At 44.6% G+C, this 12,186-nt stretch overlaps 1 protein-coding gene across 2 annotated transcripts in view; it reads right to left on the bottom strand.

Moving 5' to 3' along the window:
• Positions 1-12,186, bottom strand: part of MCM8 (minichromosome maintenance 8 homologous recombination repair factor) — a 105,509-nt gene that overhangs the window by 90,487 nt on the left and 2,836 nt on the right. For both annotated transcript variants that reach the window (XM_073553876.1, XM_073553877.1), the window contains exon 2: positions 8,465-8,648. In XM_073553876.1, the coding sequence (XP_073409977.1) occupies positions 8,465-8,612 (148 nt within the window). In that variant the 5' untranslated portion in view covers positions 8,613-8,648. The remainder of the gene's footprint in view (positions 1-8,464; positions 8,649-12,186) is intronic.

Consider the following 12,186-nt stretch of genomic DNA (forward strand, 5'->3'; position numbering starts at 1 on the left):
TAATCTAGAGCAGTGGTCCCCAACCTTTTTTGCACCGGGGACCGGTTTCAAGCAAGACCATTCTTCCATGGCCCGGCAGGGCGGGGATGGAGGTGTGGCAGGGGCGGGGCTTTTGTCATAAGGGGGTGGGGCTATGGACACGGTTGTAGTGTAGCAGTGCATACTTATAATTAAATAACATTTATAATGTGACTCAACTCACCATAGGTTTTGAATGAGTGCTCCATCACCCCCTTCTCCCCATCATTGCCTTCACCCCATCATTCCCTTCTCCCCATCATTGCCTTCACCCCATCACTCCCTTCTCCCCATCATTGCCTTCACCCCATCACTGCCATCTCTCCATCAGTCCCCTCACGGTCTTCTCCTCATGTCCCCATCTCCTCCAGGGCCAGGCTACACAAACACAGACCAACACACACACACACACAGACATACATACATGTACACACACAGACAGACATACATACACACACACACCACCTCTCACCTGTCGCAGCATCGCCCGCGCTTCCTCGCTCTGACACAGCAGCGGCCGCGCTCCTCTCTGTGTCAGTCAGAGACAGGAAGCGCGGGCGGCGGGCAGGAAGCTGGACGGGTCCTTGCAGCTCCGCTCCTGCTATTCCCTCTTGCAGGCAGCGGAGCTGCTTGGATCGCTCCCTGGCCGCCGCTAAGAACTGCTGTGCGCCGCCCCAGCCCCCGCTACGCCACTGACCGCCCCTGGCTCCCCTTGTGTCCGCGGACCGGCAAGGGCACTGCAGCGGCCCGGTGCTGGGCCGCGGACCGGCGGTTGGGGACCCCTGATCTAGAGGGCTCAATAGGATGGAAATTGCTTTGTAAGGGCTGCAAAGTTATGAGATCTGCTCTTCTGTGACCCCGCTGAATATTTATATATATATATATATATATATATATTTTTTTTTTTTTTTTGGGGGGGGGGGGGGTGGATTAATTTGTGACCTAGCTCTGTAATGTAGTTGATGGAGTGGGGTCACACGTTACACCATTGCTCCCTTAGAAATATGTGACCCTGCTCCGTCCACTAGTAAGGGAGCAGTGGTGTAGTGCATGGCCATGCTCCATCCACTTCTATGGAAGCAATGGTGTAATGTGGGACCTCCTACTCCATACTCTTCTATGGGAGCAGCAGTGTAATGTGTGACCATGCTCTGTCCACTTCTATGAGAGCAGTGGTGTAATGTGTGACCTCGATGTCTACTTCTATGGGAGTAGTAATATGCCGGCTGGAGCGGGGTCACAAATTACACCACTGCTCCCATAGAAGTGGACGGAGCCGGGCCTCATCTTACACACACTACATACTGCGTATCTAATTCCATCCTGTGTGATACACTCCGCTGAGCTCAATATCTAATCCCATCATGTGATAAACTACGCTTAGCCCTGTATCTAATCCCAGTGTGCGCTACTGTAAGCAGGGCTGTGGAGTCGGTGTCGTGGACTCGGAGCTCATTTTGGTGGAGTCGGTATAAAATAGTCCGACTCCGACTCCTAAAATCTAATATATAAAGCTCAAAGTGTGTATGTATGTATGTATGTCCGGGATAGCCATCCGCACCGTCGCAGCTACAGCCACAAAATTTGGCACAGTCACACGTCTGGACCCTGAGAGCGTCCTAAGCTATGTTGTGAGGTGAAATTTTAACCCCGCGCGTTCCAATTCCCCAAACAATTTTGCCCCTATCTACATAATGGGGAAAAAGTGTGTGCGCGTCAAGCCCCGCCCCTCATTATGTCATAATGCCCCTATCTACATAATGGGGAAACAGTGTGTGCGTATCAAGCCCCACCCCTCATTATGATGTCACAATGGTTGCCATGACGACGCTGATGTCATCAAGCCCCGCCGCTCATTATGATGTCATAATGGTTGACTATGGGATGGAGGATGTGTGATGGGTATATGGGAACGGGACTATGGGATGGAGAATATGTATGACGGGTATATGGGAACGGGCCTATGGGATGGTGGATATGTATGATGGGTATATGGTCATGGAACTATGGGATGGAGGATGTGTGATGCGTATATGAGCAAAGGACTATGGGATGGTGGATATGTATGATGGGTATATGGTCATGGAACTATGGGATGGAGGATGTGTGATGGGTATATGGGCACTGGACTCTGGGATGGAGGATGTGTGATGGGTATATGGGCACTGGACTATGGGATGGAGGATATGTATGATGGGTATATGGGCACGGGACTATGGGATGGAGGATGTGTGATGGGTATATGGGCACTCGACTATGGGATGGAGGATATGTATTATGGGTATATGGGCACGGGACTATGGGATGGAGGATAATTATAATTTGTTATAACTAACCACAGTTAGTTACTATGCCCGGGCAGTGCCGGGCTCTTTAGCTAGTATATAATAAATTGGGTACAGTAGTTCAATGCAGAATGTGCTGAATATTTTTTCATAGGAATTTGTGAAAGTTATGAAATGTCCTATAAATGGCTGTTCTATTCCTGATCTAAGGCTACATTCACACAGCGTTTTTGCTGCATTTTTTAAGGATACGTTTTTCAGCTGCAAAAGCCGATCAGCTTTTTAAAAAACTGCATCACCTGAAAGGTTTTTGAGCTCATAGCTAATGTTTTCAATAGCAAAAGCAGATTAGAAATCTGCTCTATCCATTTATCCATATCTGTCTATCTATATCGCATCTGTACCAAAAAGAATGAAAGCCGGGTAGCACACAGACTAAGGCTGTGTGCCCTCGTAGCGATTTTTAAGCGTTCTTGCCGCGATTTTCGGCGCGAAAACGCTGCGAAAACGTTTAAAAATCGTGTACAGAACGCCCCCCATGCATTCCTATGGCATTCCGCACATGCTGTGCTAATGCTGCGCTTTTTTCCGCGGCGGAATCGCATCGCGGAAAAAAAATCGCAGCATGCTCATTCTTTTGTGCGGAATCGCAAAGAATTGCCGCGATTCCGCACCCATAGGAATGCATGAGAATCGCTTTCTTCCCGCATGTGGCTATGCCCACCATGCGGGAAGTTAAGCGTCTCATGTGCGGTTGGTACCCACGGTGTGGAGGAGAGGAGACTGTCCTCCAGGCCCTGGGTACCATACCCCTGTAAAAAAAGAATAAAAAAAAATCGGGGTATATTTACCTTCCGGCGTCCCGCGCTGCATTCCCGGCCTCAGCGTTCCCAGTAATGCCTTGCGGCAAGGCCCTGTGATGACGTAGTCTCGCGAGATCGCTATAGCAACACGAGACTACGTCATCACAGGTCTCGCAAGGCATCGCTGGGAACGCTGAGGCCCGGGATGGCAGCGCGGGACGCCGGAAGGTAAATATACCCCGATTTTTTCATTTTTTTTTAGCATTTTAACATTCTATCTTTTACTATTGATGCCGCATAGGCAGCCTCAATAGTAAAAACCTGGTCACACTTGTCAAACACTATGTTTGACGAGTGTGACCAACCTGTTAATCACTTTCCAAGAGATGCTTCAAATTGCTTGGAAAGTGCTTGAATATCGCACGCGAAAATCACGGCAAAATCGCGATCATAATCGCGGTAAAATCGCGGTGAAATTGTGCGGAAAAAAAACGCGCGATTTCTGGGAAGGAGTCCGGTTTTCTGTGTGCGTTTTAACACGCAACGTGGGCACATAGCCTAACACTCCTTTTTTTTTTTTTTTTTAGCACCAGTCAGGTACACTTCATACAGTTGTGGCCAAAAGTATGGACACCCCTGCAATTCTGTCAGATAATACTCAGTTTCTTCCTGAAAATGATTGCAAACACAAATTCTTTGTTATTATTATCTTCATGTAATTTGTCTTAAATGAAAAAACACAAAAAGAATTGTCCTAAAGCCAAATTGAATATAATTCCACACCAAACATAAAAGAGGGTGGACAAAAGTATTGGCACTGTTCTGTTCGAAAAATCATGTGATGCTTCTCTAATTTGTGTAATTAACAGCACCTATAACTTACCTGTGGCACCTAACAGGTGTTGGCAATAACTAAATCACACTTGCAGCCAGTTGACATGGATTAAAGTTGACTCAACTTCTGTCCTGTGTCCTTGTGTGTACCACATTGAGCATGGAGAAAAGAAAGAAGACCAAAGAACTGTCTGAGGACTTGAGAAACCAAGTTGTGAGGAAGCATGAGCAATCCCAAGGCTACAAGTCCATCTCCAAAGACCTGAACGTTCCTGTGTCTACCGTGCGCAGTGTCATCAAGAAGTTTAAAGCCCATGGCACTGTGGCTAACCTCCCTAGATGTGGACGGAAAAGAAAAATTGACAAGAGATTTCAATGCAAGATTGTGCGGATGTTGGATAAAGAACCTCGACTAACATCCAAACAAGTTCAAGCTGCCCTGCAGTCCGAGGGTACAACAGTGTCAACCCGTACTATCCGTTGGCGTCTGAATGAAAAGGGACTGTATGGTAGGAGACCCAGGAAGACCTCACTTCTTACCCCGAGACATAAAAAAGCTAGGCTGGAGTTTGCCAAAACTTACCTGAAAAAGCCTAAAACATTTTGGAAGAATGTTCTCCGGTCAGATGAGACAAAAGTAGAGCTTTTTGGGCAAAGGAATCAACATAGAGTTTACAGGAGAAAAAAAAGAGGCATTCAAAGAAAAAAAACACGGTCCCTACAGTCAAACATGGCGGAGGTTCCCTGATGTTTTGGGGTTGCTTTGCTGCCTCTGGACTGCTTGACCGTGTGCATGGCATTATGAAGTCTGAAGACTACCAACAAATTTTGCAGCATAATGTAGGCCCCAGTGTGAGAAAGCTGGGTCTCCCTAAGAGGTCATGGGTCTTCCAGCAGGACAATGACCCAAAACACACTTCAAAAAGCACTAGAAAATGGTTTGAGAGAAAGCACTGGAGACTTCTAAGGTGGCCAGCAATGAGTCCAGACCTGAATGCCATAGAACACCTGTGGAGAGATCTAAAAATGGCAGTTTGGAGAAGGCACCCTTCTAATATCAGGGACCTGGAGCAGTTTGCCAAAGAAGAATGGTCTAAAATTCCAGCAGAGCATTGTAAGAAACTCATTGATGGTTACCGGAAGCGGTTGGTCGCAGTTATTTTGGCTAAAGGTTGTGCAACCAAGTATTAGGCTGAGGGTGCCAATACTTTTGTCTGGCCCATTTTTGGAGTTTTGTGTGAAATGATCAATGTTTTGCTTTTTGCTTCATTCTCTTTTGTGTTTTTTCATTTAAGACAAATTAAATGAAGTTAATAATACCAAAGAATTTGTGTTTGCAATCATTTTCAGGAAGAAACTGAGTATTATCTGACAGAATTGCAGGGGTGTCAATACTTTTGGCCACAACTGTAGCTTCCCAAAAGCAGGGCTGTGGAGTCGGAATAAAATGGTCCGACTCCTAACATATATAATAAATTGGGTACAGTAGTTCAATGTAGAATGTGCTAAATATTTTTTCATAGGAATTTGGGAAAGTTATGAAATGTCCTATAAATGGCTGTTCTATTCCTGATCTAAGGCTACATTCACACACAGCGTTTTTGCTGCGTTTTTTGAGGATACGTTTTTCAGCTGCAAAAGCAGATCAGCTTTTTAAAAAACCGCATCACCTGAAAGGTTTTTGAGCTCATAGATAATGTTTTCAATAGCAAAAGCAGATTAGAAATCTGCTCTATCCATTTATCCATATCTGTCTATCCATATCTTATCTGTACCAAAAAGAATGAAAGCCGGGTAGCGCACAGACTTAAGCCCCCGTTACACATAGCGATATCGCTACCAATATTGCTGTAACGTCATCGATTTTGTGACGTTATAGCGATATTGCTAGCGATATCGCTATGTCTTATACTTACCTCCGACCGGCTCCCCCCCGCTGCTCATCGCTGGTCACACGAGAAGGTCCTGGATCATTTCTCGTCGGGCGCTTCCTGCTGGGCTTCCTGTGGCGCCGACAAGCGACGCGGGCAGGAGGACATCAGGATCGCCGCGTCTGACAAGTAACGACCCCCGACCGCTGCTATGTCGCTGGTGAGACCTGCCTGTGTGGAAGCTTACTAGCGACCACTTAGCGATGCACCAACGATCCATATCGTTGTCGGGATCGCTGGTGCATCGCTAAGTGTAACGGTACCCTAACACTCCATTTTTTTTTAGCACCAGTCAGGTACACCTCATAGCTGCCCAAAAGGACGCCCAGGACAGGCATTGCTCGTCTTCAGGAACACATCAACATCAATTGATAGTTGGAATAAATAGACTGCATTCACCACATGTTAAGGTGCACGCTTTATTTTCAAGTGTAGGGGTGTGCAGTATAAGGTTCTGCAGCAGCTGAGGTGTGCAGTATGAGATTCTGCGGCACAGTATGAGGTTCTGCCCCCCCCCCTAGTTTTGATCCTGGCTAAAACCGTTTCTTATAGATATGGCGAACCCTCAGGTAACCCTAAATGAAGGTCAATGGACACAGGTGGCTGAATTGAAGGAATTGCTTAATCACCTATTTACCGTGACTAAAAAATTACAAGCTGAGGATTTAACTCCTGGCATTTTCATAAGGGAGTGGAAGAACTTGCTATTTTGCCTGTCCCAAAGAGGAGATTTAATCGCAGATGGCATTTCTGCTTCAATGAAACGGAGAGACACAGCTATTGGAAAATAAAAATTTTCTGGCAGCTGTTTATGTGGACCCAAGTCATCGTATATTGCTTGATGATTAACAGCTTACTAAAGGAAAAGAAGCTCTGCCTGAGGTAGCAGTTAGGATGAGTGGCCTTCAGGACTGCCAGGCGCAAGAGAACTTGGGTCCTGACAGTGCTACTGCTGCCATATCTTCATCCTCATCAGATGAGGAGTTTGACTTTGACAAGTATTTGGATGACATGGAGCAGGCAAAGCGTTGCAGGCGTTGCTGCAAGGAAAAAGATTTCACTCCGTCTCCTATAGCAAGCAGATTGACCATATTTCAGCAAAATGTTTCACTTGCTCTCAAAGAAAAAGAAAAATTCAACCGTTCATCAAAACTAACTGTGCATGAGGCAATTCCTTTATACCAGGAAATTGTTAGAGACGTTGCCCATGTGGTTACGGCTTTGCCTCCAACCCAAGTTACTGTAGAGAGGTTGTTCTCTGGCCTTAAAATTATTTGGTCAGATTTTAGGTCATCTATGAAGGAGGATCTGATGGAGGCAATTCTATTTCTTAGAACAAATTCATAGACTGCACAAATGTTATTTAGTATGTTTTAGTTGAAAACTGCTTTTTGCCACTTACATAGTTTATTACATAGTGATATATATATATATATATATATATATATATACACACACACACACTGTATATATGTGTAATCGATATTACATAGTGTATTACATATTTACAATTTATTACAGTTTTTTGTGTTCTAAAGTTGTATTCCAATATATATTACGTTCTAAATATCTTGATTATTGTATCATAAAAATGATTAAATGTCTGATGTTCACATTGTACTACAATAAATTTTTCACTTAAATATAAGCAATATATGTGGGAGTCGGTGGAAGGGAAATTGAGGAGTCGTAGTCGCAGGTTTGGCTTAACGACTCCACAGCCCTGACTGTAAGCGTATCTAATCATGCATAATATACACTCCTCGTAACTAACCCCAGCTTATGATACAGTGAGCAGCACCAACTAACACAATCGGTGCTGTCTGCCGTCCTTGGAAACACTACACTTGTTCACGGGAAGTCACCAGCAAAATGGCTCCTCACTGTGATCCTTTTAGAAACACCCAGAAGGGGAGGAGAGAGGTGACATCGCACATGTGAGCAGACTCCGCCCACATTTACTGCAGCTGTAAGGTGAGCTTGTTGTGCACTGGGTTTTCATGGCAAATGTCAGCAGCTGCTCCGTCTACTGTTTAAAAGTGGAAATACTAAACTTTTTTATTATGGTTGCAGGAATAAAGTCACATCAACATCGCATGACTGCTGCAGCCAATCACCCGGCTCAATAGTCTGGTGCCATCTACAATGTGCCCACTGACTGGCTGCAGAGCTCACCCAATGTCAAGATGTCAGTGAAAAGCAGTCGCAGAAGCCGCTGTGGGTAAACACAGATGTTAATGTTATTTTTATGTGTAGGAAATCAACAGATCAGAAAAGAAATAAAGCTGAACAACCAGTTAATATAACTGCCAGCTAAAGCCTTACGTGGTCTGCACAGACCTGGCGTGACATGACAAGATTGTCAGTGCCTGTAGTGACCATGAGGGGGGCGCTCATCACAATCTGCGGTATCACGGAGTTCACTGTATACAATACACTTACACACTTCTCCTAAGAAATTGACTTGCATCCTGTTTTGCACTTGCATAGAGAAAAAGAATTATGGACGCTCACTTTAAGAAAACGTGAATAGGATTTGCAGCAATTCAATGGCTAATATTTACTGCAGTTTTTTCCACGAGGTCTGACTCACTTGATGGATTGGTCCCAGGGTTTTTGTTCCAGTTTCCGCTTTGGCCTCTTCCGTTGCCCCTCTGCCTCCAGGAGCGGCCTCTCCATCCTCCTGAATAATGAGTTGCTCCTCCACCTCCTCTCCATCCTCCTCTCCAGCTCTGACTCATTACATCGTGTTTTGTTGGACTCTCACTACAACAATGCTGAAATGTAGACGGAAACAGAAGAAAATAAAGTTCTATGCTTTCAGTGACAGTTGAAAAGAAATACTGTGCTAGAAGACGTCCACTCAATTCCAGAGCTAATCTCCTCTCTCCAGACACTCCCTGCTCTGGCTAAGGCCAGGTTCACATGTCTCAGTTTTTACGGTCCGAGTATGGCCTTGCAATTTCCAGGTCTGCAGTGGGAGTCCTGACCTGAACTTTAAATCTCACTTATGTCTGTAAGGATGCGGAGATCAGCTCAGGAGAGACAGTCTAGAAATCACAGTCCGTACAAAGACCGTAAAACTCCCACTGTGAACTTGTCATGTCAAAAGAACACTTAACATGCAAATATGGGGTTAATCTGCAGGTTAATAGCGTTTTGAAGTAGTTTGGCCACAGCCCTGAGAGCCCCACTGCCAGGAGGAAGTGAACTTGATTCCTATGGAAGCCTGAGTGGCAGCTGTAAGCACGGCCCGGCAGTGACTGACAGCCAGCTCAGCAGTACATCAGTACACAGCCGGCTGTCAGTCACTGCCGGGGTGTGTTTACAGCTGCCACTATGTATATAGCGGTAACTGAAGCCACATCTCCATGACTGGAAGTTCAAGGTTGCTGGGAGGAATTAAAGGGAACCTGTCACTAGCAAAAACGCTTTTAACCTGCAGATATAGGGTTAATCTGCAGGTTCATAACATTACTAACCTGCCCGGCACCTGCACGTAGCCGAACGCTGCAGGGAGAAAATGAACTTTATTTCCCTTAAGTGTTCCAGTTTCAGTCACTGGGGAGGGGCGGCGCCGATGCTGGTTCCGTCACCACTCTCAGAATACAGACAGGCTGCTATAACTGCGCCCCTGGCCCTGAATGACACTCGCTCTGCAATAGGGCTGTCAGTCAGGGCTGGGGACAGGGTTAAAGCCGCCGGTCTGTATTCTGAGAGTGGTGACTGAACCAACGCGGGAGCCGCCCCTGTGACTGAAACTGAATACTGCAGGGGAGAATAAAGTTAATTTTCTCCCTGCAGGGTTCGGCTACGTGCGGGTGCCGGGCAGGTTAGTAATGTTATTAACCTGCAGATTAACCCGATACAATGGCATGTAAAAGTTTGGGCACCCCTGGTAAAGATTACTGTTATTGTGAATAGCTAAGCAATTTGAAGATGAAATTATCTCTAAAAGGGCTAAAGTCAAAGATGACACATTTCCTTTGTATTTTAGACACAAAAAATAATTGTTTACATGTTAAAAATTACAAAAAGGAAAATGGGTTGATGCAAAAGTTTGAAAGTATCACAGCTTGAAAAAAAATTTTGTAGCTAGTCAAGACTCTTTCAATTCTTGTTGGGGGGATTTTCATCCATTCTTCCAGACCTGTAAGATTCCTGGGTCATCTTGCATGCACTGCTATTTTGAGGCCTAGCCACAGATTTTCAATGAGGTTCAGGTCAGGGGACTGTGAGGGCCATTGTAAAGCCTTCAGCTTGCGCCTTTTGAGTTAGTCTATTGTGGATTTTGATGTGTGTTTAGGATCATTATCCATTTGTAGAAGCCATCCTCTTTTCAATGTCAGCTTTTTTACAGATGGTGTTATGTTTGCATGAAGAACTTTTTGAAATTTCACAGAATCCATTCCCTCTACCCGTGAAATGTTCCCTGTGCCATTGGCTGCAGCACAACCTCAAAGCATGATTAATCCACCCCCATGCTTAATGGTTGGTGAGATGTTCTTTTCCTGAAATTCTGTCCCCTTTTTTTCTCCACACATACAGTGCCTTGCGAAAATATTCGGCCCCTGGAACTTTTCAACCTTTTCCCACATATCAAGCTTCAAAACATAAAGATACCAAATGTAAATTTTTGGTGAAGAATCAACAAGTGAGACACAATTGTAAAGTTGAACAAAATTTATTGGTTATTTTAAATTTTTGTGGAAATTCAAAAACTGAAAAGTAGGGCGTGCAATATTATTCGGCACCTTTACTTTCAGTGCAGCAAACTCACTCCAGAAGTTCATTGTGGATCTCTGAATGATCCAATGTTGTGCTAAATGACTAATGATGATAAATATAATCCACCTGTGTGTAATCAAGTCTCTGTATAAATGCACCTGCTCTGTGATAGTCTCAGGGTTCTGTTTGATGCACAGAGAGCATCATGAAGACCAAGGAACACAACAGGCAGGTCCGTGATACTGTTGTGAAGAAGTTTAAAGCCGGATATGGATACAAAATGATTTCCAAAACTTTAAACATCCCAAGGAGCACTGTGCAAGCGATCATATTGAAATGGAAGGAGTATCATACCACTGCAAATCTACCAAGACCCGGCCGTCCCTCTAAACTTTCAACTCAAACAAGGAGAAGACTGATCAGAGATGCAGCCAAGAGGCCCACGATCACTCTGGATGAACTGCAGAGATCTACAGCTGAGGTGGGATAGTCTGTCCATAGGACAACAATCTGTCGTACTCTGCACAAATCTGGTCTTTATGGAAGAGTGGCAAGAAGAAAGTCATTTCTCAAAGATATCCATAAAAAGTGTTGTTTAAAGTTTGCAACAAGCCACCTGGGAGACACACCAAAAATGTGGAAGAAGGTGCTCTGGTCAGATGAAACCAAAATCAAACTTTTTGGCAACAATGCCAAACTATGATTGGCGTAAAGGCAACACAGCTCATCACCCTGAACACATCATCCCCACTGTCAAACATGGTGGTGGCAGCATCATGGTTTGGGCCTGCTTTTCTTCAGCAGGGACAGGGAAGATGGTTAAAATTGATGGGAAGATGGATGGAGCCATAAACATGACTATTCTTGAAGAAAACCTGTTGGAGTCTACAAAAGACCTGAGACTGGGACGGAGATTTGTCTTCCAGCAAGACAATGATCCCAAACATAAAGCAAAATCTGCAATGGAATGGTTCACAAATAAACGTATCCAGGTGTTAGAATGGCCAAGTCAAAGTCCAGACCTGAATCCAATCGAGAATCTGTGGAAAGAGCTGAAAACTGCTGTTCACAAACGATCTCCATCCAACCTCACTGAGCTCGAGCTGTTTGCCAAGGAAGAATGGGCAAGAATTTCAGTATCTCGATGTACAAAACTGATAGAGACATACCCCAAGCGACTTGCAGCTGTAATCGCAGCAAAAGGTGGCGCAACAAAGTATTAAGTTAAAGTGGCCGAATAATATTGCACGCCCCACTTTTCAGTTTTTGAATTTCCACAAAAATTTAAAATAATCAATAAATTTCGTTCAACTTCACAATTGTGTCCCACTTGTTGTTCATTCTTCACCAAAAATTTACATTTGGTATCTTTAGGTTTGAAGCATGATATGTGGGAAAAGGTTGAAGAGTTCCAGGGGGCCGAATACTTTCGCAAGGCACTGTACTTTTTATCAGTTTTCTATTTTAACCTCATCGGTTCACAGGACTTGTTTCCAAAATGAATCAGGCTTACTGAGATGTTCTTTTGCATACTTCTGATGCTGGATTTTATTGTGAGTACATAGGAAAGGTTTTCTTCTGATGACT

This window comes from Dendrobates tinctorius, unplaced genomic scaffold (assembly GCF_039654945.1).
Source record: "Dendrobates tinctorius isolate UK_male_01 unplaced genomic scaffold, ASM3965494v1 ptg000203l, whole genome shotgun sequence".
Taxonomy (NCBI): domain Eukaryota; kingdom Metazoa; phylum Chordata; class Amphibia; order Anura; family Dendrobatidae; genus Dendrobates; species Dendrobates tinctorius.